The sequence below is a fragment of the Aquarana catesbeiana genome, linkage group LG13 (assembly GCF_042186555.1).
Source record: "Aquarana catesbeiana isolate 2022-GZ linkage group LG13, ASM4218655v1, whole genome shotgun sequence".
NCBI classification, from domain to species: Eukaryota; Metazoa; Chordata; class Amphibia; order Anura; family Ranidae; genus Aquarana; species Aquarana catesbeiana.
Genome location: NC_133336.1, coordinates 186,218,235 through 186,245,902, shown reverse-complemented (window position 1 = coordinate 186,245,902; position 27,668 = coordinate 186,218,235). Strand labels below are relative to the sequence as shown.

The window sequence follows — 27,668 nt, the reverse complement described above, 5'->3', positions numbered from 1 at the left end:
AGTCCTTACTGTCCTCTCTCATGTCGCGCTGCTCCCAGGTGGCCCCTCCCCTCCTCTCCTCTCGTTGTATGCTTGTGACATCACCTGGAATGGACGAGAGGAGAGGAGGGGAGGGGCCGCCGGGGAGCAGCGCGACATGAGAGCGGACAGTAAGGACTTATTACAGCCGCTTCCCACGCTACTCTGCATGTCGGCCGATACTCAATCTACCCGTCAGCTGCCTGTGATTGACGGGTAGATCACCGCAGAGCTGGTGACTTTGGGCATACCAGACTGGGAAACCACCACTGTTAACCACTGCAATAGGCAAAAGGCAAATTAGGCGGCCGCGAGGCCCCTGTGAGGGCGAGGCCTTAGGCGACCGCCTAACTTGCCTAATTATAGAGCCGCCTCTGCTGCTGGGCATCCTATAAATCCCTTCACCTTATCCGAGTTGTTATCCTCTAATAAAATCAACAAAAAGAAGCCAAGGGACTGACTTCTTGTGTCTGAATGCAAGTGGAAAATGCATGTTGCCTGGCTGTGCAGGATTAGGGGGTCCAGTTACCAGCAGCCAGTGGAGTCGGGAGGGGGGGGGCTGACGGGGGCCGGAGCCCCGAGTATGCCCCCAAAAAGCCCCGGGTCTCGATATTCCTAAATGCATTATTAGCCCCGAGCCATTTACACAGGCAAGAGGGAACGATCTCCCGCTTATCCAGCACGGCCGAGTGACTTACAAAACGTCCAGCCTCTGGGACCCGGCTCCTATGATGGACGTCACGCTGGTCCAAAGCCAGGACCGCAGGACGTGTGACGTCCATCATAGGTGCTGCCGGGTCAAGGAGGAGGCGGGAATGGCACTGTGGCCGCGCTGGGCACTGGGAGGTCCCTGCTCGCTCTGTGTAAATGTCGGTTGACGTGTATGGCCTCTGTCTTCACTGGAGCCAGGTGACCGGATTCCCTTCCGGGTTACCACGCTCCTGTTTGTGCATCACGGGAGGTTGACGCGGGACGGCGTCACTTCCACGCTACGTCCAGCAGTTGTGGCCGGTACTAATGACGTCATTACGTCACGTCCGAGGTTCCACTATGCCGGACACTCCCTTCACGATTGTGGTGGCGTGTTTGGAGGCGCCTTTCGCGCGCCATCCTCTCGGGGGCGCCCAGAAAGACCCACTCCTCTTTATGCATGTGCGCATGATTGGTCCCAGGCCGTTATGTCCATGTACAAAGCATGGCGTCAGTCCAGCCACCCTCTCATGCTGTATGGGCAGAGAGACGTAGGACCATTGTATTCTCCAGCCACACCTCAGGTAAATTTTTTCTTTCTGACATCCAGCTTTTAAAGAAACTGTTGATCCAATCACTTACCTACCCAGAGGGGATCTTTTTGATAGAACACTCCCCCCCCCCGGTAATTCTTAAATTTCACTTTTTACCTTCTGTATTTTTACCTTACTCTTTACTGTTTTCATATTAGATTGCAGGCTATCTGCTTGGTCATCTGGGAATGTACTAGAGCCCTTTGACGAACTGTGTGGACTGGTTAACCTCATCAGGTCCTTCTCTTTTTTCATCTGAGTTTCATGCAAGTGGCTGGGCAGGTATATATGTACTAATATATACAGATATACTATATATTGTCATACATATGTCATATATGTTATAACTATTTTCTATATATACCTGTCACTCATCTATATACAATATATTCCGAGCTGTGTTTTATATTGAGCTTGGCTTATACACTAGACCAACAACTCTCTTTCTTTCCCTTCATAGCGACTATTGTCGCTCCAGGACACACGAGGGGGACCCCAGTGGGCTATACCAGGGCGCCCTTTGCGAGGGACTATATTTTGACTCAAATGCGCCTTGGACAGTGTCCCCTTCTCGCTGGACTGGAACTGGTTGGGTTCATAACTGCAGCATGTTTTTAGTATCTCCCTTTTAATCGGAAGCAAGATACCTTGAATACTTATACAATTTGCATGGTTAGTGCAATTGTGATAAATGACAAGGAATGTTGTGATACTATGCATGTCCATTATGATGTTGCATTATATGTACTCCTATTTATAAATACTCTTTTTATCAATTGTATATACGTCCTGTTGTAACCGCACACCCCTGAAGAAGAGAAAGTATATCACAGACTTGAAACGCGTCGGGTATTTCTGTTGTCCTCATTGTAACAGATTACTTGTGGTTGTCAACTGTTTTACCAATTGTATAAATTCTGTATTAGCATCCAGCTTATTTTCATGTACTGTATACATATGTGACCAACATATAAACAATTAAAAGCTTTATATACTTTTGTAAACCTGTGTGACCTTGTAGCTGTTCACTGCCCCCTTTAAAGTCCCACCTAGAGGAAAACTGTCTTTAAGCTCTGTGTAAATGGGCGGGCGGCTCTTCTATCCTGGCTCTGGCTGCCTGGTGCCTGCAGGGCTGTCTGAGTGGTGGTGAATGCCGGGATGAGTGTACTCCCACACTACAGGTAAAGTGTGCAGGGATATGAAAATTCTTTTTCAGGGATTGAATGTCGGTTATAAAATAAGAGCTGAAATTTGTAATAGACATGTAAAGAAAAGCCTGAACTATATAATTATACTGATATAACCATTTTAAACATTTACTGCCTGTGACAAATTATAAATGGATGTGTCAGGAGATCAGAGGTCACCTGAAGTCTGACGTGTGCTGATGTGCCATCAGGTAGGTCAGTGTAGGTCAGGTAGGTCAGTGTATGTCAGGTAGGTCAGTGTATGTGTCAGGTAGGTCAGTGTATGTCAGGTAGGTCAGTGTATGTGTCAGGTAGGTGTCAGTGTATGTCAGGTAGGTCAGTGTATGTCAGGTAGGTCAGTGTATGTGTCAGGTAGGTCAGTGTATGTGTCAGGTAGGTCAGTGTATGTGTCAGGTAGGTCAGTGTATGTCAGGTAGGTCAGTGTATGTCAGGTAGGTCAGTGTATGTCATAGGGTTGCCACCTTTTCTTCAAGTCAAACCCAAACACTTTAGCGGCGCACAGCAATTTTTTAATATTATAAACTATACATATATTTTGCTATTAAATAACATTTCTAATCATATGAAGTTAATAACAAGAGTTCCTCTTTTACATCTGAACTCGCAGAGTTCCCGTTCACTGTAAGGGGGTACTCTGCAGACTCTCATGTAAGGGAGAACTCTGGGGACTCTAACATAAGGGATGCTCTGGGAACCCTGATTTAAGGGGGAACACTGATAACTCTGATGTACGGAGAAGACTCTGATGTAAGGGGGAACACTGTGGCCTCTGGTGTAAAGGGGAACTCTGATGTAAGGGGTGCTCTGAGAACCCCGATTTACCTTAGTGTACTCACTCAGAGGCAGGAGAGAGAAGGGGAGAGATTTCAGTCATAGACAGGGATGGATGGTGAGCTCACTCACCATTTCGCAGTCAGCACCTCTCATTCAGATGTATCTGAGGCTGCTGGACTTCAAATTTCCAGCCCCCACTTTCCTTTTCTGAGGCACAGAGCCGGGGATTGGAGTGTGGGCAGACACAGAGGGGTGGGGGGGAGGAAGAGGTGCAGATCAAACCCTCTCTCCTCTCCCGTCGGTGTGTGTGTTGGGGGGAGGGGGGATTGTTAGTGCTGGCTTTGGGCAGTGTGAAAGAGTGTGTAACAGACACTCTCAGCTTAGACAACTGGAGCCAGCAACCCTGCTTGGAAACCATAGTCCAGTCTGAATAATGTGTCCGGGTTGCAGGCAGTCTGAAACCCGGATGCATGATTCCAAACCCGAACTGTCAGGGTGAATCCTGGACAAGTGGCAACCCTAGTATGTCAAGTAGGTCAGTGTATGTGTCAGATAGATCAGTGTATGTCAGGTAGGTCAGTGTATGTGTCAGATAGGTCAGTGTATGTGTCAGATAGGTCAGTGTATGTCAGGTAGGTCAGTGTATGTGTCAGGCAGGTCAGTGTATGTGTCAGATAGGTCAGTGTATGTCAGGTAGGTTAGTGTATGTCAGGTAGATCAATGTATACCAGGTAGGTCAGTGTATGTGTCAGATAGGTCAGTGTATTTCAGGTAGGTCAGTGTATGTCAGATAGGTCAGTGTATGTCAGATAGGTCAGTGTATGTGTCAGATAGGTCAGTGTATTTCAGGTAGGTCAGTGTATGTGTCAGATAGGTCAGTGTATTTCAGGTAGGTCAGTGTATGTCAGGTAGATCAGTGTATACCAGGTAGGCCAGTGTATGTGTCAGATAGGTCAGTGTATGTCAGGTAGGTCAGTGTATGTCAGGTAGGTCAGTGTATGTGTCAGGTAGGTCAGTGTATGTCAGGTAGGTCATTGTATGTCAGGTAGGTCGGTGTATGTTTCAGATAGGTCAAGCAAGTGAGCCTATCCCCCTCCCCGCCTGCCGCACCCCCTGGCTTTACCTCCGGGCTGAAGCCCCTGGTCTTTTTCCCACCTAGCAACACCCCTTCCCGCAGCCCTTACAGAGGTAGTGCTACACATAATATCTATGCAGCACATTATCACAATATGGAGCGTGTCTAGTAAATGTCTCTCTCCCTTATAGCAATGAAGTGTGTAGGTAAACAAAATAGGTTGGGGGGTTCCGTTTCCAACTCTATGAGGGAACAATTACAACAAATAAGCTGTAAGGCAGGACTGGAGAAAAAAAGAAGAAAAAAAAAGGGGGGGGTAAAAATGTGAGGGAAAGTGGGAGGGGTAGAGAAATCCAACTGCTCCCGGTCCCTACCCTTGGGAAGAGCAAATGGTACCTAGAGACATTGCAGGTCAGGTCTCAGCCGATCGATGTAAGGGATAGGAGGAGCCAAATAGCGTGTCGACGCCATCCACAGCATCCATGTGTCCCTGAATTGGTCTTTTTTGTTATAGCGTGAGGCTATCAGACTTTCTATTGATCTAATTTTGTTCGGTCTGGTGAACTAGTTACTAAAAGTGGGTGATTTGCTTCCAAAAATCAGGAATGCAAGCCTGGGCTGCGTTTAAAAAATGTGCCATCAGAGATTTCCTATAACGACGCAAAGGTACTGATTGTACAGTGTTTATAACGTCACAGGGTACCAACTACAGGAACAGTAGTAATGCAAATTATCATAGATTTTCCTGCAAAATTACCTGAAGTATCGACAAATTCAATTAAAAATGTTTTGACTTGGGTCCACATTTGGAAAGACCTACAATGCCTTGCAAAAGTATTCACCCCCTTTGGCTTTTTACCTATTTTGTTACCTTACAGCCTTTAGTTCATTGTTTTTTTAATCTGAATTATATGTGATGGATCAGAACACAATAGTCTAAGTTGGTGAAGTAAAATTAGATAAATATATACATAAAACAATTTTTCAGAAATAAAAAACTGATAATTGGCATGTGCTTATATATTCACCCCCTTTGTTATGAAGCACATAAAAAGCTCTGGTGCAACCAATTACCTTCAGAAGTCACATAATTAGTGAAATGATGTCCCCATGTGTGCAATCTAAGTGTCACATGATCTGTCATTACATATACACGCCTTTTTGAAAGGCCCCAGAGGCTGCAACACCTAAGCAAACACTGCCATGAAGACCAAGGAACTCTCCAAACAAGTAAGGGACAATGTTGTTGAGAAGTACAAGTCAGGGTTAGGTTATAAAAAAATATCCAAATCTTTGATGATCCCTAGGAGCACCATCATATCTATCATAACCAAATGGAAAGAACATGGCACAACAGCAAACCTGCCAAAAGATGGCCGCACACCAAAACTCACGGACTGGGCAAGGAGGGCATTGATCAGAGAGGCAGCACAGAGACCAATGGTAACCCTGGAGGAGCTGCAGAGTTCCATAGCAGAGACTGGAATATCTGTACATAGGACGACAATAAGCCGTACGCTCCATAGAGTTGGACTTTATGGCAGAGTGGCCAGAAGAAAGCCATTACTTTCAGCAAAAAACAAAATGGCACGTTTTGAGTTTGCAAAAAAGGCATGTGGGAGACTCCCAAAATGTATGAAGGAAGGTGCTCTGGTCTGATGAGACTAAAATTGAACTTTTTGGCCATCAAAGAAAACGCTATGTCTGACGCAAACCCAACACATCACCAAAAGAACACCATCCCCACAGTGAATCATGGTGGTGGCAGCATCATGCTGTGGGGATGTTTTTCAGCAGTTGGGACTGGGAAACTAGTCAGAGTTGAAGGAAAGATGGATGGTACTAAATACAGGGTTATTCTTGAGCAAAACCTGTACCACTCTGTGTGTGATTTGAGGCTAGGATGGAGGTTCACCTTCCAGCAGAACAATGACCCCAGACACACTGCTAAAGCAACACTTAAGTGGTTTAAGGGGAAACATGTAAATGTGTTGGAATGGCCTAGTCAAAGCCCAGACCTCAATCCATAGAAAATCTGTGGTCAGACTTACAAATTGCTGTTCACAAGCGCAAACCATCCAACTTGAAGGAGCTGAAGCAGTTTTGCAAGAAGGGATGGGCAAAAATCCCAGTGGTAAGATGTGGCAAGCTCATAGAGACTTATCCAAAGCGACTCAGAGCTGTGATAGCTGCAAAAGGTGGCTCTACAAAGTATTGACTTTAGGGGGGTGAATAGTTATGCACATTGACTTTTTCTGTTATTTTGTCCTAATTGTTGTTTGCTTCACAATAAAAAAAAAAAATCTTCAAAGTTGTGGGCATGTTCTGTAAATTAAATGATGCAAATCCTCAAACAATCCACGTTAATTCCAGGTTGTGAGGCAACAAAACACAAAAAATGCCAAGGGGGTGAATATTTTTGCAAGGCACTGTATGTTAAAGCAACCCTATCAGGACCTTCTGTAATCCCCAATGCCAGCTCCATGTTAGAGTAGAGGTATTATACTCACCTCACCAGTGGGCTATGTGTCCCACCTCCCCTCCATCACCGCAGACTCACTCCACCAGGTCCTTCAGCATTCAACACTTCCCGAACTGTTGGATAATTGTATCCCCCACTGTGCTATGAGGTTCCTTCCTCCAACCACTGTGTCTCCATAAATGTGATGGAGGAACAAACTGCACACAGCAGGAGAAGACACAGACATTCAACAATCAAGTGTTAAATACTGAAGAGACTTGTATAGGCTGTAGGGTGAGAACAGAGGGACGTTTGGAGACGGGCCACTGTAAGTTGTGTATAACCACTGGAAGACCAGGCCTATTCTGATATATATATATATAGATATACAGTGCCTTGAAAAAGTGTACCATCCAAAAACATTTATTTATTTTATTGGAGTTTTATGTGATAGACCAACACAAAGTGGCACATAATTGTGAAGTGAAAGGAAAATGATAAATGGTTTTCAACATTTTTTACAAATAAAAATCTGAAAAGTGTAGCATGCATTTGTATTCAGCTCCCTTTACTCTGATACCCCTAACTAAAATCTTGTGGAACCAATTGCCTTCAGTAGTCACGTAACTAGTGAATAGAGTCCACATGTGCGTAATTTAATCTCAGTATAAATACAGCTTTTCTGTGAAGCCCTCAGAGGTTTGTTAGAGAATCTTAGTGAACAAACAGCATCATGAAGGCCAAGGAACACACCAGACAGGTCAGGGATAAAGTTGTGGAGAAGTTTAAAGCAGGGTTAAGTTATCAGAAAATATTTCAAGCTTTAAACATCTCGTGGCACACTATTCAATCCATCATCCCAAAATAGAAAGAGTATGGCATAACTGCAAACCTACCAAGACATGGCCGTCCACCTAAACTGATAGGCAAGGAGAGCATTAATCAGAGAAGCAGCCAAGAGGCTGATGGACTCTGGAGGAGCTGCAGAGATCCGCAGCTCAGGTGGGAGAATCTGTCCACAGGACAACTATTAGTCGTGCACTCCACAAATCTGGTCTTTATGGAAGAGTGGCAAGAAGAAAGACATTGTTGAAAGAAAGCCATAAGAAGTCCAGTTTGCAGTTTCCAAGAAGCCATGTGGCTGACACAGCAAACATGTGGAAGAAGGTGCTTTGGTCAGATGAGACCAAAATTGAACTGTTTGGCCTAAAAGAAAAACGCTATGTGTGGCGGAAAACTAATACCCTGAACACTCCACCCCCACCATGAAAAATGGTGGAGGCAGTATCATGTTGTGTGGATGCTTTTCTTCAGCAGGGACAGGGAAGCTGGTCAGAGTTGATGGAAAGATGGATGGGGAAAATACATAGCAATCTTAGAAAAAAACCTGTTATGCCACGTAGACACGAGCGGACTTCTCGTCGGAAGTCTCGAAGGACTTTTCAACAGAGTTGCGACGGAGTTGCGACGAAACGGACTTGCCTACACTTGATCACACCAAAGTCTGATCCTTTCGAATGTGATGACGTACGACCGGACTAGAAAAGGAAGTTCAGTAGCCAGTAGCCAATAGCTGCCCTTGCGTCATTTTCGGTCCGTCGGACTAGCATACAGACAAGCTTTTTTTTGATAGGAATCGAGTCCGTCGGAAAGATTTGAAACATGTTCTATTTCTAGGTCCGTCGAAATTTTCAACATAAAAGGTCCGATGAAGGTCCGATGAAGCCCACACACGATCGGAATGCCAGTAGCCAATAGCTGTCCTTGCGTCATTTTCGGTCCGTCGGACTAGCATACAGAAGAACTTTTTTTTTGATAGGCATCGAGTCCGTCGGAAAGATTTGAAACATGTTCTATTTCTAGGTCCGTCGAAATTTTCGACAGAAAAGGTCCGATGAAGGTCCGATGAAGCCCACACACGATCGGAATGTCAGCCGGAATCGTTCCATCAGACCTTTGCTGCCGGAAAGTGTGTACGCGGCATTAGAGTCTGCAAAAGACTTGAGACTGGAACAGAGGTCCACCTTCCAGCAGGACAACGACCCTAAGCATACAGCCAGAGCTACAATGGAATGGTTTAGATCAAAGCATATTCATGTGTTAGAATGGCCCAGTCAAAGTCCAGTCCTACATCCAATTAAGAATCTGTGGCAAGACTTAAAAATTTCTGTTCAGACGCTCTCCATCCAATCTGACAGATCTTAAGCTATTTTCAAAGAAGAATGAGCAAAAATGTCACTCTCTAGATGTGCAAAGCTGGTAGAGACATCCCCAAAAGACTTGCAGCTGTAATTGCAGTGAAAGATGATTCTACAAAGTATTGACTCAGGGGGGCTGAATACAAATGCACACCATACTTTTCACATATTTATTTGTAAAAAATGTTGAAAACCATTTATCATTTTCCTTCCATTCCACTTCACAATTATGTGCCACTTTGTGTTGGTCTATCATATAAAATCCCAATAAAATACATTTACGTTTTTGGTTGTAACATGACAAAATGTGGAAAATTTCAAGGGATATGAATACTTTTTCAAGACATATATATACAGTATATATATACATATATATATATATATATACATATATATATATATATATACATATACATATATATATATACATATACATATATATATATATATATACATATATATATATATATATATACATATATATATATATATATATATATATATATATATATATATATATATAGCAGAGGACCTAAAAAATAAAATGGCAGCAGCGGTTTTTCATTCACAATTTTTTTTTTTTAAATACACTTAAATGAACTTTATTGCAGAAAAAAAGTGTAACCCAGATTGTTTAAAATATATAAGAAGATGTTACCTCAAGTAAATATATACCTAACATGTCATGCTTTAAATTTGCGCACGCTCATGAAATGGTGACAAACTACGCTACTTAAAAATCTCCATAGGCGACAATTTGAAAATTTTTACCGGTTTAGAGTTACAGAGGAGGTCTAGCGCTATAAGTATTGCTCTCGCTATAACATTAGTGCCGATACCTCACATGAGTGGTGCAAACGCCATTTAAATATGCATGTGCGGCCTACAAATGCGTTTGCTTCTGTGCCCTTAAAACATTTTTTTAAAATGTATTATTTTACACTGTTCCTTTTTTTTTTTTAATCACTTTTATTCCTCACACCAGAAATATAAACATCTCTTGTAATAGAAATAAGGCATTACAGGTCCTCTTTATGGAGATATCTGGGGATATCTTGGGACCCCAGATCTCTCCTCTACCCTTGAAACATGAGATCAAAAAAATAAAACATGCTTTCCAAAAAAAAAAAAAAAAAATGGCAGCATTTACATCTGCCTTAATCGGAGGTGACATAATAACTTCACTTCTAGTCTCCTAGACCAGCCCTCAAAATTTCCACTCGCCTGCTCACATTAGGTGAGTGGAAATAAGCTGAGGGCGAGTGTGGAGCCGCATTGGAGGGGGTGGTTTGCGTTGCCGGTAGGCAGGGTTGAATGGGAGTCAATTCTCCTACCAGCCTCCACCCCCTGTCATTCTCTTAGCAGTGCCAGGCATACAGCAGGAATTGGCAAAGGACTAGATAAGGTGGGGGCGAAGCAGGGTGGGAGCTGGCAAAGTTTACTTTTCCTATTAACAAGCTGGTAAATGATTGCTCGGACCACCTAGCAACCAATCACCAGCTTGTTAATAGGGAAAGTTAACTTTGGCAGCTCCCACTTCCCTGTCCAGTGCTGTGCTCCGCTGCAAGTCTCTCTGCAACCTAAATCAGTAAAAGTGTCATTCATTGGTTTAAAATTTTTAATGCTATTTTTGATATAGCATTAAAATATGCACTTTAACCATTTCAGCCCCAGAAAGGTTTACCCCCTTAATGACCAGGCCATTTTTTGCGATACGGCACTACCTTACTTTAACTGACCATTGCGCGGTCATGCGGCAATGTACCCAAATAAAACTGATGGGTTTTTTTTCCCCACAAATAGAGCTTTATTTGGTGTTATTTGATTACCTCCACGGTTTTTATTTTTTGCCCTATAAACAAAAAAAGACCAACAATTTAAAAAAAAAAACAATATTTTTTACTTTCTGCTATAATACATATCCAAAAAAATAAAAATAAAAAAAAAATCAAATGTTTAGGGAAATATTTATTCTTCTACATATTTCTGGTAAAAAAAAATCCTAATAAGCGTACAGTCAGGTCCATAAATATTGGGACATTGACACAATTCTAATCTTTTTGGCTCTATACACCACCACAATGGATTTGAAATGAAACAAACAAGATGTGCTTTAACTGCAGATTTTCAGCTTTAATTTGAGGGTATTTACATCCAAATCAGGTGAACGCTGTAGGAATTACAACAGTTTGTATATGTGCCTCCCACTTTTTAAGGGACCAAAAGTAATGGGACAGATTAACAATCATCCATCAAACTTTCACTTTTTAATACTTGGTTGCAAATCCTTTGCAGTCAATTATAGCCTGAAGTCTGGAACGCATAGACATCACCAGACGCTGGGTTTCATCCCTGGTGATGCTCTGCCAGGCCTCTATTGCAACTGTCTTCAGTTCCTGCTTGTTCTTGGGGCATTTTCCCTTCAGTTTTGTCTTCAGCAAGTGAAATGCATGCTCAATCGGATTCAGGTCAGGTGATTGACTTGGCCATTGCATAACATTCCACTTCTTTCCCTTAAAAAACTCTTTGGTTGCTTTCGCAGTGTGCTTCGGGTCATTGTCCATCTGCACTGTGAAGGCCCGTTCAACGAGTTCTGAAGCATTTTGCTGAATATAAGCAGATAATATTGCCCGAAACACTTCAGAATTTATCCTGCTGCTTTTGTCAGCAGTCACATCATCAATAAATACAAGAGAACCAGTTCCATTGGCAGCCATACATGCCCACGCCATGACACTACCACCACCATGCTTCACTGATGAGGTTTTATGCTTTGGATCATGAGCAGTTCCTTTCCTTCTCCATACTCTTCTCTTCCCATCACTCTGGTACAAGTTGATCTTGGTCTCATCTGTCCATAGGATGTTGTTCCAGAATTGTGAAGGCTTTTTTAGATGTTGTTTGGGAAACTCTAATCTGGCCTTCCTGTTTTTGAGGCTCACCAATGGTTTACATCTTGTGGTGAACCCTCTGTATTCACTCTGGTGAAGTATTCTCTTGATTGTTGACTTTGACACACATACATCTACCTCCTGGAGAGTGTTCTTGATCTGGCCAACTGTTGTGAAGGGTGTTTTCTTCACCAGAGAAAGAATTCTTCGGTCATCCACCACAGTTGTTTTCCATGGTCTTGGGGGTCTTTTGGTGTTGCTGAGCTCACCGGTGCGTTCTTTCTTTTTAAGGATGTTCCAAACAGTTGATTTGGCCACACCTAATGTTTTTGCTATCTCTCTGATGTTTTTTTTTTGTTTTTCCAGCCTAATGATGGCTTGCTTCACTGATAATGACAGCTCTTTGGATCTCATATTGAGAGTTGACAGCAACAGATTCCAAATGCAAATAGCACACTTGAAATGAACTCTGGACCTTTTATCTGCTCCTTGTAAATGGGATAGTGAGGGAATAACACACACCTGGCCATGGAACAGCTGAGCAGCCAATTGTCCCATTACTTTTGGTCCCTTAAAAAGTGGAAGGCACATATACAAACTGTTGTAATTCCTACACCGTTCACCTGATTTGGATGTAAATACCCTCACATTAAAGCTGAAAGTCTGCAGTTAAAGCACATCTTGTTTGTTTCATTTCAAATCCATTGTGGCGGTGTATAGAGCCACAAAGATTAGAATTGTGTCAATGTCCCAATATTTATGGACCTGACTGTATATTGATTGGTTTGCGCAAAAGTTATAGTGTCTACAAAATAGGGGAAAGATTTAGGGACTTTTAATTTTTTTAATTGTTTTTACTGGTAATGGCTGTGATCTGCGATTTTTAGCGGGACTGCGACATTGCGGCGCACAAATCTGACCCTAAGTGACACTTTTTTGGGGGCCAGTGACACCAATACAGTGATCAGTGTTAAAAAAATGCACTGATCACTGTATAAATGACACTGGCAGAGAAGGGTTTAACACTAGGGGCGATCAAAGGGTTAACTGTGTTCCCTCAGTGTGTGTTCTAACGGTGTGGGGGATAGGCTCACTGGGACAACACAGATTGCTGTTCCTGATTACTAGGAACAGATGATCTCAGTGTTATCCCCTGTCAGAACGGGGATCTGCTTTGTTTACATAGGCAGATCCCCTTTCAGCCTTTCTGTAGAGCGATACCGTGCGTGCGCTCACCCAGCATGCCCACAGTATCTATTACACGTAACAACGCACTAGTAGCTTGTTTCGCACAATAGAGCCGCCCTTCCGCAGTATTTACGCAGTGGGTGGTTTTTAACCACTAGCCCACCAGCCACCGCAGTTATACTGTGGCAGGTTGGCACGGCTGTGCAAATCGCCATAGGTACACGTTGGCTCTTTAAGATGCTATTGATGCGCGTGCCCGGCAGGCGCGATTTCAGCCGCTCACCCACGATTGCTCGTGACAGAACGAGAACGGGGATGTGTGTGTGTAAACACACAAATCCCGGTTCTGTTAGGGGAGAGGAAACAGATTGTGTGTTCCTACATAGGAACAACGATCTGTCTCCTTCTCTAGTCACTCCCATCCCCCACAGTTAGAACACACAGTGAGGGAACACATTTAACCCCTTGATCGCCCACTTGGGTTAACCCCTTCCCTGCCAGTGACATTTATACAGTAATCAGTGGCTATTTTTAGCTCTGATCGCTGTATAAATGTCAATGGTCCCAAAAAAGTGTCAAAAGTGTCTGATCTGTCCGCCGCAATGTCACAGTCCCGCTAAAAATCTCAGATCACCGCCAGTACTAGTAAAAAAAATAGTAATAATAAAAATGACATAGATCTATCCCCTATTTTGTAGACGCTATAACTTTTGCGCAAATCAATCAATATACGCTTATTGTGATTTTTTTGACCAAAAATATGTAGAAGAATACATATCGGCCTAAGCTGATGAAGAAATTATTTTATTTTATTTTTTTTTTGGATATTTATTATTGCAAAAAGTACAAAATATTGTGTTTTTTTCAAAATTGTTGCTCTTTTTTTGTTTATAGCACAAAAACTAAAAACAGCAGAGATGATCAAATACCACCAAAAGAAAGCTCTATTTGTGGGGAAAAAAGGACATACATTTTGTTTGGGTACAACGTGGCACGACCGCGCAATTATCAGTTAAAGCCACGCAGTGCCGTATCGCAAAAAATAGCCTGGTCAGGAAGGGGGTAAATCCTTCCGAGGTCGAAGTGGTTAAGGGGTAACAAGGCAGTAATGATGTGTACAATGCCTATAGTAGCCAATCATATTTTATCCTTTTTGTTGTTGTTAATATTTATTTCTGTAACTTAATTCTGCATGAAACATTTAACAGTGTCATTTCATGAGATAATTTATGAGGGCGTGTTTAGGGGCGAAAATAGGGGTGGGACAGGATAGGGGTTGGGTGGGGCAACTGGGGGCGAGTAACTCTTAAGGCCTGGCTAGTAGCTCAGGACTTCAAATTCTGAGCCCTGTCCTAGACTATAGGGATTGCCAGGGACCTTCTGGTCCTCGGCCAGCTATATGATAACCTAGCGGCACCACCAGATCTTTTTCTAAGGGGCTCCCTGATCGCACAGGAGAGCCCAGAAAGGCACCGGTGGGTGCACTGTTTGTCACCCCCCCCCCAAAAAAAAATTACCACCAGCCACCACTGCCACTGGACCAATCTGCCCAGTGGTGTCTGCCAATGCAGTTGTACCATCACACCAACAGGTGTATGTTTTATCAATTCATGAACATTCTCTTTCTGAAAGCCTTCTATCAGACAGAATTGCTGGAGTGTGGCTATTAATCTCTTGCCTATTCAGTTATAATGTGACATTAGTTGTTAGCATGTCTAAGAAATATACACAATTTGAAAAGGTGCAGGTGGGAGGCACTGGAACTAAAATTGGTTTATTTCACAGTGTGAAGAAAGACAAATCCATACTGTAGAGCAGTGGTCCCCAACCTTCTTGGCACCCATAGGTGTGCGCAGCCTATTACATTAGGGTGTGCACCCCAAAGCACATGCGTGTGTGTTTGTATGTATGTATATATATATATATATATATATATATATATATATATATATATATGAGCAGTAGAGCAATGAACAATGTCAGTAGGGCAGATGTTTGTATCAGTAGAGCAGGGCACGGTGTCAGTAGTTTATTTTTTATATTTTATTATTACTTTTTTTACAGTTTTATTATTTCTTACAATATTTTTTCACAATATTGTTTTTACAAATTTTTTTTAAGGAGCCCCATTGGGGGACTTTGGTGAGATATCAGGGGTCTAAACAGACCCCTGATATCTCACTTTGAGACAAGGAAAGGGATTGAAGACATAGATTCCCCAGTCCCTTTCTCTGCAGCCAAGCAGCAGGGGGAATTCGCCCAGCACAGGGGGATTAGGGCACCCTGTGCGCACGCCTATGTTGGCACCAGTGACCATGGGGGGGGGGGGGGTTTGTTGGACGGATCAGGGGATATTTTATTCACGAAGTCTGTCCTGCACACCGCAATCCCCCTTTACAGCACATCTACCCCTTTATTTCAGTGTCCTCAGTTCCCCTTCACATCACAGTTCCCCTTTTACATTATAGTGCCCCTTTACAGTGCAGTCCCCTTTACATCACAGTTCCTCTTTACATTAACCACTTCAGCCCAGGAAAAATTTACCCTCTTCCTGACCAGGCCATTTTTTGCAATACGGCACTGCGTCGCTTTAACTGACAATTGCGCGGTTGTGTAATGTTGTACCCAAACAAAATTGACGTCCTTTTTTACCCACAAATAGAGCTTTCTTTTGGTGGTATTTGATCACCTCTGAGGTTTTTGTTTTTTGGGCTATAAACAAAAAAAGAGCGACAACTTTGAAAAAAAGCAATATTTTTTACTTTTTGCTATAATAAATATCCCCAAAAAATATATAAAAAAACTAATTTCTTCCTCAGTTTAGGCCAATATGTATTCTTCTACAAAATGCAATAAACGTATATTGATTGGCTTGCGCAAAAGTTATAGTGTCTACAAAATAGGGGATAGATTTATGCAGGGCTTTTTTTCTATAACAATAGGTGCTGGAACTCAACCATGACCCCCCAAAACCCCTCCCCCCACACACACCCTCCAAATCACATCAAATAGTGGGTGTGGTCATATTTCACAAACAGTAGAAGGGTCAGAGTTCATGGGGGTTACACACAGAGTGCAGAGCTGTCACTTGTAAACACAGAAACCAGACTGGTGAGCAGGCACCAAAGGGTCTGAGCCAGAGGTGGTGGAACTAAGTTCCACCAAGTTTCCCCAGAAAAAAAGCCCAGGATTTATGTAATTTTTTTCCAAAATTTTTTTTTTTACTAGTAATGGCGGCGATCTGCAATTTTTATCAGGACTGCGACATTGCGGCGGACAGATCGGACACTTTTTACATTATTTTGGGACCATTGACATTTATACAACGATCAGTGCTATAAATAGCCATTGATTACTGTATAAATGTCATTGGCAGGGAAGGGGTTAACACTAGGGAGTGATCAAGGGGTTAAGTGTGTCCTAGGGAGTGATTCTAACTGTGGGGGGATGGGACTGACTGGGGGAGGAGAGCGATTGTTGTTCCTAAGCATTAGGAACAACAGATTGTTCTCCTCACCACTGATAGAATGGAGATCTATCTGTTTACATTGACAGATGTCCGTTCTGTTCTTCTCCGGAGCAATTGCGGGTAGTAATGGCTCCTACGTCAGGCGTGCGCGCCCTATACTCCTTAAAGCGCCCGCTGTAGCAGCTATGGTGATTCACGCAGGAGTGCCATTATGCCGCTGTCAATCGACGGTGGGCGGTCGGCAAGCAGCTAATGTAACAGGGACTACTCTGTAAAGGGGGCACTGTGATATAAAGTAAAGTGACCAGATTTTTAAAATGAAATCCGGGGACATTTTTTTATTGGCAAATGGTAAACTATTTTATAAGCATATTTTCCTCAAATGATATATGCAGTGTATGTGCTATGTGTTTATGGAATGATTGTATCATATATACATTATTTCTAACATTTTGTCCATAAATAAAGATTTAAAAAAAAGATACTGCTTAGAATTTTTTGAGATATGGCTGCCAAATGTTATGCAGCCTGACCAGTGCCCAGCAATGCAGCCTCGCCAGTGCCCAGCAATGCTGCCTCACCAGTGCCCAGCAATGCTGCCTCACCAGTGCCCAGGAATGCAGCCTCACCAGTGCCCAGGAATGCAGCCTAACCTGTGCCCAGAAATGCAGCCTCACCAGTGCCTAGGAATGCAGCTTCACCTGTGCCCAGGAATGCAGCCTCACCAGTGCCCAGCAATGCAGCATCACCTGCGCCCAGGAATGCAGCCTTACCCGTGCCCAGGAATGCAGCCTAACCAGTGCCTAGGAATGTAGCTTCACCTGTGCCCAGGAATGCAGCCTCACCAGTGCCCAGCAATGCAGCATTACCTGCGCCCAGGAATGCAGCCTCACCTGTGCCCAGGAATGCAGCCTCACCTGTGCTCAGGAATGCAGCCTCCACCTCCAACCTCCAGCACATATCTGTACCCCCCTCCACCTCCACCCCCAGCACATCTCTGTACCCCCCTCCACCTCCAACACATCTCTGTACTCCCAATCCACCTCAGATCCCCAGCACATCTCTGTACCCACTCCACCTCCAACCCCCAGCACATCTCTGTACACACTCCACCTCCAATCTCAAAAAAAGCACATCTCTGTACCCCCCTCTACCCCCCCTTTACCCCATGGTCGCTCACCAATCAAAGTTGAAGCCCGGGTCAGAGGCCCCTCCCCTCTCTATTGTACAGACTCAGGAAGAGAACTACAAGCCCCAGGGACATCCTGCCGCCCTCGGACACCATAGAGCTGCCGATCACCGCCTCCCCCCACTGCACAGTGAACTGACAGGCAGAGATGCAGGGAGAGATGCCGAGTCCCTTGTGGCCCCCCGCCGCCCCTCCAATCTGGGGACAAATCCGGGGACAGACGGTTTCCTGCGAAAGTGGGCTCAATCCGGGGACTAGGAATGCAGGAATGCAGCTTCACCTGTGCCCAGGAATGCAGCCTCACCAGTGCCCAGCAATGCATCATCACCTGCGCCCAGGAATGCAGCCTCACCCGTGCCCAGGAATGCAGCCTAACCAGTGCCTAGGAATGTAGCTTCACCTGTGTCCAGGAATGCAGCCTCACCAGTGCCCAGCAATGCAGCATCACCTGCGCCCAGGAATGCAGCCTCACCTGTGCCCAGGAATGCAGCCTCACCTGTGCTCAGGAATGCAGCCTCCACCTCCAACCTCCAGCACATATCTGTACCCCCCCTCCACCTCCACCCCCAGCACATCTCTGTACCCCCCTCCACCCCCAACACATCTCTGTACTCCCAATCCACCTCAGATCCCCAGCACATCTCTGTACCCACTCCACCTCCAACCCCCAGCACATCTCTGTACACACTCCACCTCCAATCTCAAAAAAAGCACATCTCTGTACCCCCCTCTACCCCCCCTTTACCCCATGGTCGCTCACCAATCAAAGTTGATGCCCGGGTCAGAGGCCCCTCCCCTCTCTATTGTACAGACTCAGGAAGAGAACTACAAGTCCCAGGGACATCCCGCCGCCCTCGGACACCATAGAGCTGCCGATCACCGCCTCCCCCCACTGCACAGTGAACTGACAGGCAGAGATGCAGGGAGAGATGTCGGGTCCCTTGTGGCCCCCCGCCGCCCCTCCAATCCGGGGACAAATCCGGGGACAGACGGTTTCCTGCGAAAGTGGGCTCAATCCGGGGACTGTCCCCGGAAATCGGGGACGTCTGGTCACCCTAATACAAAGGGGACTGCACTGTAATGATTACAGTGCCCCTTTACAGTGCAGTCCCCTTTATATTACAGTGGCCCTAGTAATCACAGTCTCTCCATCACAGTGCACCAGTGGTCTGCCCCTCCCCCCTTTTCCTCATTCCCCATTCTAATCTTTGCATCCCCTGCACAGGACTCCTACCTTTGGCAAGGTAGAAGCTATGCTCAGTCCGTGTGTCCTCTCCTGGCTCCCCCACCCACCCAACAATGTTATTCTATCAGCAGGGAAGGGGGCGGGAGGAGCTCTCCATTCTGATCTGCAGCTCCTCCCTCCCCCTGCCCTGCTGATAGGATGACATCATCTGCCAGGTGGAGTAGCCGGGAGAGGAGTAGCGGGGAGAGGACATATGGTCATGGCCACACAGCAGGTGGTGAGCGGTGGCTGTGGTCTGTGTTAAAGGAGTGCGGACACAGTCGCCGCTCACCTCTCGCTCTGCAGCCCAGTCATCAATAGGCCGTGGACTGGCACCAGTCTACAGCCCAGGGGTTGGGGACCCCTGCTGTAGAGCACAACGACTCTCTAACACAGTGTTTCTCAACCGGGGTTCCGCAGACCCTGAGAAGTCCCCAGGGGTTCCACTGCGATTCAACATTGTGGCGAATGTATATCTGTCCAATGTTGTTTCCAGTGTTCCCAATGTGTGCTGACAGTGTGTACTTGTTTTTGAAAGATAAATAGTGCATTTGATATACAACTATATGGATCAGACCAAAATGAGGGAGAAATGAGGAGGAAAGAGGGACAGAGGGACAGTCCCTCGAAATCAGGGACAGTTGGGAGCTATGCAAAAACTGATGTGCAATATTGACTTGCTTAGAATATTTTGGGCTTGTTCTAACGTAAGTCTCTGCAAGGGCATAAAGAAAACTATTGATTTCTATGTGCCCTGTTCACACTATAATGTTGGTGTCAGGTGAGTTCTAATATTTATTCTATTGTTTAAATCTATTTGTACAATGATTGTGGTTATATCTACAGCTCGCTGATCAGATCCAATGTCCCGTGAGCTGTAGATCTGAATTTTTGTTTTCAGGGGTTCCCCTGAGATCTTAGACTTTTTGCCAAGGGATCCTCCATGGTTAAAACATTGAGAAACACTTCTCTAACACAAAGCGGCCTAAAAGGCCCTGATGAAAGGGCATCTAATAGCCCTACAAACGTGTTGGCTTCTTATTTTTGGACTTCTATAATGAAATAAGCAGTCTTGGACTCCTGAACCTTTGGTGTGATACTCATCTTTCACATATATCTTCCAAAGTAATATATAACAGTGTATTCTTAGAAGAAGTACAAATGACTAGGACCTTACCGTACCCCACCTGGGATTAGGAAGTGGGTACAGCTCTAGTCTGAAGTGGAAAACTTCTGTAAATGTGACATACCTGGTTCTTCACTCTTGTGACACAGTCTTTAGTTCTCCAGTCAATTGAATCTGGAACGTTAACATCCAACTCATCTAATCCACTTGTGTAATCTGGCTCTAGGATGTCAGGAGCCTTAAAGCCTGTGATTTTGCCCCCCACTTCCTCGGGTGTCTGGAATGAAAAAATAAGAATAAAAACAACATCTCTGAAATGAATGTTTTCAGTTATACAAGTGATACAAGGACTGTCCTTGAGGCCCGCCCCTTTCATTCACTGGATTTCAGTTTTTTTTCAATCATTGAGTTTTAGCTTCACATGTAGGCGTTACCTAGGGTGGTCTGCATGCAAATGCAGCCAGCCTAAGAACGTTCACTCCCCCAGACTGACATCCAGCCAATAAGAAATTTGGATATTTGCATAACTCCTCCCACTGCTGACATCAGGGCCGAAGGCTCTTGAGGTGCTGTGATGTTTTCAGAAATCTATGTACAGCACCCTGCTGGGCCCTCCCATTAGTCATGATCTGCCTGCATTGGTGTAAAATAAAGTATGTAATGAAAATAGAAAGGTGTTATTTAATTTCATTCTATTTTAGTTTCAAATTACTGCACAAATTTGGAGACACATTCTTACCATGTCTGCCAGATGGTTCATTCCAACCTCATAGGTGTGAAGGCCCAGGCTGTACTCCAGATTGTGGATGGTGACAAATTTCAGAGTTTCTTCCCAGATCATCCGTCTTCTCATCTCTTCCATCTATGATGTCAGGAAATGGATATCATCATCACAAAATCCAGGATACACATAATATATCTCCTGGCTCCTCCTCTTCATCGGGTGCCCCCACGGAGAGAGCATTCGATTGACAGCAGCGGGAGCCAATGGCTCCTGCTGCTATCAATCTATCCAATGAGGACAGAGACAGCGGCTGGAGCTGCTGGGCTCGTGCTCGACGCTGGAACGAACAAGTTCAGGTAAGAAAAAGGGGGGGGGGGGGGCTCTGGGGGCAGATGCAGCACAGAAGATTTTTCACCCTAATGGATAGAATCCATTAAGGTGAAAAACCTTGAGACTTTACAACCCCTTTAACCACTTAAAAACCTGGCATTTTCTGGCACTTTTTGTTTATATGTTAAAAATATTTTTTTTTTGCTAAATTCGTTAGAACCCTAAAACATTATATATTTTTTTAAAGCAGAGGCCCTAGAGAATAAATTGGTGGATTTTGCAATTTTTATTGTCACACGGTATTTGTGCATATTATTGGTATCATTGGGGAAAAAAAATACACGTTTTTACATTTTAATGCAAAAAAATGCAATACATAACCCAATTTATTTGAAAAGTATAAAAGATGATTTCATGCTGAGTAAATAGATACCAAACATGTCAAGCTTTAAAATTGCGCACGCCCGCACAACGGTGACAAAAGACAAACATTTTACTATCCATAGGCAATGCTTTAAAAGCTTTTACAGGTTACCACTTAGATGTACAAAGGGGATCTAGTGCTAGAATTGGCCGGTGGTTGTGGGGGTCTGCGGGCAGGGGGCTTATCAGAATCTGGAAGCCCCCTTTAACAAGGGGGCCCCCAGATCCCGACCCGCCCTATGTGAATGAGTAGGGTGTACATTGTACCCCTACTCATTCACCAAAAAAGCGTCAAAAATAAATAAAAACAGTGCACAGGTTTTTGACAATTTCTTTTAAAAGAAAAAAGAAACAATGTCCCCCCGATGTAGATCCATTGTCAATCACACTGCCTGCCACGCCCGAAAATAAAAAATTAAGGCTGGCCACCTACTGCAGGCTCCGCTGTTTAACAGTTCTTAAATGGGTAAGAGGCGGGGCCACCTGGTGACATCGCCTGGTGGCCCTGCCCCCTTGTAACATCACTGACCAGTGCATGCTGGGTCGAAGTTGTCACAAGGGGGTGTTGCCACTAGGTGACATCGCTGGGTGGCTCTGCCCCTTATCTATATAAGAACTGTCAAACAGAGGAGCCTGCAGTAGGTGGCCAGCCTTTATGGGCAGAAGGTTGTGTGGTGGGTGTCATGATTGACGATGGATCTACATCGGGGGACATTGTTTTTTTAAGTAAAGGACTTGTCAAAAACCGTGTACTGTTTTTCTTAATTTTTTACACTTTTTTGGGTGAATGGGTAGGGGTACAATGTACCCCATACTCATTCACCTAGGGGGAGGTCAGGATCTCTAAGCCCCCTGCCTGCAGACCCCCACAACCACAGTGCAGGGTTGTCGGGAAGAGGCCCTTGTCGGGAAGAGGTCCTTTGGGCCCTTCCCCGGCCCAAAGCACACCCCCTTGTTGAGGGTATGTGGCCTAGTATGGTTTAGTATGCCCCCCCTTTCCTGACCTGCTGGGGTGTGTGCTAGGATAAGGAACTGTTATGGATTCAAGGGGGACCCCACACCGTTGTGGGTTCGCCTTAAAATCCATATAAGACCCGAAAGGCCTGGTATGGACTGGGGGGACCCCACACCGTTTTTTTCTTTATTGAGGTTCCCACTTTAAATAAAACAATAAAAATGAAAAATTCCTTTAAATATAGTGCCTGGGGGTCCCCTTAGTCTGCATGTAAAGTGGCACATCTATAGCATGTATAGAACATGCTGCAGCAAAAATGAAATTAAAAAAAAAAAAAAAAATGCATGAAATGACATTTAAATTGCAGGCAATACAATACCATTGCCATCAATTGAAAAATGTTTAAAAAAAACAGTGTGGATTCCCCCCAGTCCATACCAGGCCCTTCAGGTGTGGTATGGATTTTAAGGGGAACCCTACGCCAAAATTAAAAAAAAAAACAGCATGGAGTCCTCCTCATAATCCATACCAGATCCTTATCTGAGCATGCAGCCAAGCAGGTCAGGAAAGGGGGTGGATGAGCAAGAGCCCCCCCCCTCCTGAATCATACCAGGCCACATGCCCTCTACATGGTGGACTTTGGGACAGGGGGGCTCTGCCCCCCCACCCCAAAGAACCTTGTGTCCATGTTAATTGGGACAAGGGCCTCTTCCTGATAATCCTGGGCTGTGGTTGTGAGGGTCTGCGGGCAGGGGGATTATCGGAATCTGCAAGCCCTGGCCCCCAGATCCTGACACCCCCTATGTGAATGATAATAGGGTACATTGTACCCCTACCCATTCACCAGAAATATGTCAAAAACAAAAAAAACAGCCCTTTATTTAAAAAAGCAAACAGTGTCATCCGATGATTTTTTTTTTTACGGTTGTGGCGGGCGGCGTGATAGACGATCAATCTACATCCATGGAACATTGTTTTTTTATTTTTTTAATAGAGGAATTGACAAACACCTGTGTACTGTTTTTATTTATTTTTGACAATTTTTTGGTTGAATGAGTAGGAGTACAATGTACCTCATACTCATTAACATGTGGGTGGGTTGGGATCTGGGGGCTCCCTTGTTAAAGGGGGCTTCCAGAGTCCGATAAGCCCCCTGCCCCCAGACTCCCACAACCACTGGCCACGGTTGTGGGGGTGAGGCCCTTGTCCCCATCAACATGGGGACAAGGTGCTTTGGGGTAGGGGGGCAGAGCCCCCCTGCACTAAAGCAGCCACCCCCCATGTTGAGGGCATATGTGTGGGGGTCCCTCGCACTGTTTCTTTAAAAAATGTTGGCTTTTTAAAAATTTTTTGTATTGCCAGCATTCTTTTCTTTACGGTGAAACCTTTAGCGGCGAAACCTACTGACAGCTGATGAGTCATCGGTTGTTAGGGATGCGGGTGGGCGGCCGGCTTCCCGGCCCGCTGCTTAACAACCAGCTATTCCTTACACATAATTCTAATTCGGTTTTTCAACCAATCCAATTTCTAGTTGTTCTGAAAAGTTGGAATTCATTAGAAAACGAATAACTGAAATAAATTTTAACGGATTTCAATGAAACTCGTTACTATTCGTTACTATTTCATACATCGGAATCTCCGCATAACCAACTATTTATCCGAATTTGTATTCAGACCGAAACAAATTGCACATGTCTAGCACTTATACACATAAGAAATATCTCTTCCAGCCCGCTCAGCATGCCAGCCATCAAATATGGATCAAGCTCAGAAAGCCCTGTATCGCAGAGCAGTTTACAGCCACAAGTACTCAGAATACAGTATTTTTACGACAGTGGTCCTTTAGTTATTCTAAGTGGTTGCCAATCTTAACCCAATGCATTCAATCAGAATTCACCGGTTACCAGGACCTGGATTGCTTCACTGCTCTTTTCATACCATTATTGCTTGTTATACTAATTTACAGAATAATTGTAACACCTTATAAACAAGGACAAGATGGTTTCATGCCAAAAATGGTATAAAAACAATGATGTGAAAACAAACACCATATAACGGTTCTCATCTGCATTATACGTTACCGCATTCACGTAGACTTTCTTGTGTTTCCTAGCCCATAGCTTCCAGTGGTCATCCAAGGTGGAATCAGGACCACCATAAACAGACATTATAATGATGAGCAAGCATACAAGACTGGTCACAGGGGAGCCCATTGTCTTACAATGCCGACCTGTTAGAAAAAACAATTGATTTAAAATGAGGGGATTTTACATGTTTATATCAACTCTGTCTGTAGCAATACTCCAGGTAAACTTTCCTACTTAAACTTAAGCCCCGTATGCACGATCAGAAAATCGTACAAAAAATACCGCTTTTGAAGCCAATCAGGACAGTTCATCCAATATTATCATATCGGACATGCACAAATTGTTTTTTTTGGACGATACCAGATTGTACGATTTTCGTTTAATCAGTACAGTTGTCATTCAAAAATGCGATACAAATACACTACAACACATTACATCACTTCCAATTTTTTATTCTGTCATACGGGAATTTTCTTAACTTTAATAAACTTTTCATTTTTGATATGCAATTAGCATGCAAAAAAAAAACAGGCGATCATTCGTTCAATAATCTCATTGTGTGTACCAGGCATTATTAATGGTTTGCTAACTATTAAAGCCAATAACCACTACTCAAGTAGATCACCTGCCCTTTCAGCCCCACATCCAGTCACTGTCCAGATCTTGCCACCTTCATCTTTGTAACATTTGAAAAATATGCCCAAAAATACACCCTTCTTAATCAATAACACCGCCTGGCTACTAATTCACTTCTTTGTTATCTCTCACCTCAACTCCCTCCTTGATGGCCTAACTCTACATAAGCTGTCCCCACTAGTCTATTATAAATGCCATTGCCAGACTCACCCACCTTACCAACCCCTTGGTGTCTACCATGCCTCTCTGTCAATCCCTCCACTGGCTTCCTCTTTCCCATTTAATCAAATTCTAAATATTAACACTATAAAAAGACATACACAACTCTGCCCCAAGCTACATCACAAGCCTTGTCTCACAATATCACCCAAACCATCCTCATTGCTCCTCCCAATAGCTGCTGCTTTCTAGCTCCCTCGTCACCTCCTCCCATGCTTACCTCCAGGAATTCTCTAGAGTCTCTTTCATCCTCTGGAACTCCCTACCTCAATCAATCCAGCTATTTCCTACTCGGTCTGCCTTTAGGCAATAGAAAACAAATACTCTTGCGCACAAGTGTGTTAACCAGCTGGACCAAAGTTCGTAGTGGACAATGCCTCAGGCCTTGCTACCCTCCAGGATAGGGGTATACTAGCAGTCAAAAGAGAAAAAGAAAAAAGAGGGTGCACCAACCTTGTACATTATACTTGGATGTATTTTATAAAAAGAATAAATTAAAAACTACCCACAAACATATGAAGGAAAACCGCAATATAAAATACCCTTCAGATGATAGCAATCGTCTGACGACAACAGTCTCCAGATGGTAATAGAGAAGACTTTGAGGGCCACTGCTGGCTGATTTCGAAGAGATACCTTCTTCCTTTAGAGCCCACAGTGGGCTCTGAGGAAGAAAGTATCCTTTCGAAACGCCTCAGACAGCAGTGGCCCTCAAAGTCTTCTCTATTACCACCTGGAGACTGTTGTCATAAGACCGATTGCCATCATCTGAAGGCTATTTTATATTGCAGTTTTCTTTCCCATGTTTTTGAGTAGTTTTTAATTTATTCTTTTAGTAAAATATATCTAAGGATAATGCACAAGGTTGGTGCGCCCTCTTTTTTCTATTTCTCTTTTTTTAGGCAATCCCTGAATACTCATCTCTTCAGGGAAGCCTGAAGAGATTAGTCTTTTACTTTGGGTACAAGGGCATATTCCAGCATAAAACATCATAAATTAAAATCTAGTCATTTTTGGTCCAGCAAGACAGTACTATACATAGTATGTTTAGATGTACTAGCTTGAAAACAGAGTGTCTCTGGACACCATTAAAAATAATGACAATTATGGTTGCTACTCACCTAGATTTATTCACAGCTGCTGCTGGTGTAGGAATGGTAAAATTGGAGAACTATTCACTGCTTTATATATTCCTTGGAGTCACAGTTCATTTTGCAATTTCCAATTGGCTAATGATGGGCGTTGTCTGAACTGTCGTCACTTGCTGGAAGTGTTCTATGATACCAGTTACCCAACCAAAAGCCAGAATGACTATCAGTGTAAAGTTGACCAATCTAATTCTGAATCCAGAAAATCTTTGAATAATCAGTTATGTACAATATATGGCTAAAGATTTCTAAACACCTGATCATCACACCTATATAAGCTTGTTAGGCATTCCAAAAACTTGTATGTGTTGGAGGCCACACTGTACTGGCTGAATTGGTCGCTGGACCTGGGTGAGTGGTTAAATGGTCAGATGGTCAGATCTGGAGAATTTCTTTTGGTAGAAATTGTGCCCAATGGTGGATATTAATCATAAACCCTGTTGGGTCTGGGGCTGCTGTGTTCTTGGTACGGCCTTAAGGCCATTTCCGCATGTTAGACTGGGAAAAAATTAGAAAAGGAGTGCCCAGTATCCAAAAGAATGGAGAGTTTTTATTGAAAGTAGCAACAAGTACATCAAGTCAATGTATTTTGGGAGAAAGGATTCCCCCTTCTTCAGGGCTGTTGATGCATGCTAGCTGACTGGGAGTGAATCCCAGGCAGGATGTTTGTTTTTCAAGGTTGTCTGGAGGCAGGCTGGCAGAGTGATAGCTGTGGTTGCAGGGGCAGCAATGAAGCACGTTGGCTTGATGTACTAATTACTACTCTCAATAAAAACTTTTGAATCAAACTCTAAACTTGCAATTCTTTTGCATACCGTATACCGGGCTCTCCTCCTTTTCTAATTTTTTCCAATCATTTCAAAACCATGGCAGTTAGCCCCCTTTTTATGGCTTGAACAGCCTCCAATATGGGAAAGGCATCTTTTCATTCAATTCTATTCAATTCCCATTCAGCCAAAAGAGTTATGTGAGCTCAGATACTGATATTGGATGGGAAGACCTGGCTTGTAAATGGTGTTCCAATGCATCCCAAATTATTTT

The 27,668-nt window shown here is 43.9% G+C and overlaps 1 protein-coding gene across 1 annotated transcript in view; it reads right to left on the bottom strand.

Moving 5' to 3' along the window:
• The window catches only part of LOC141117582 (cathepsin S-like), a 52,377-nt gene extending 25,661 nt beyond the window's left edge, over positions 1-26,716 (bottom strand). Inside the window, exons 1-4 of the mRNA XM_073610495.1 lie at positions 26,601-26,716; positions 24,619-24,767; positions 20,845-20,967; positions 20,230-20,382 (exon numbers count right to left, since the gene is read on the bottom strand). Of these exons, the coding sequence (XP_073466596.1) occupies positions 20,230-20,382; positions 20,845-20,967; positions 24,619-24,750 (408 nt within the window). The 5' untranslated portion in view covers positions 24,751-24,767; positions 26,601-26,716. The remainder of the gene's footprint in view (positions 1-20,229; positions 20,383-20,844; positions 20,968-24,618; positions 24,768-26,600) is intronic.
• Positions 26,717-27,668: the final 952 nt, after the last annotated feature.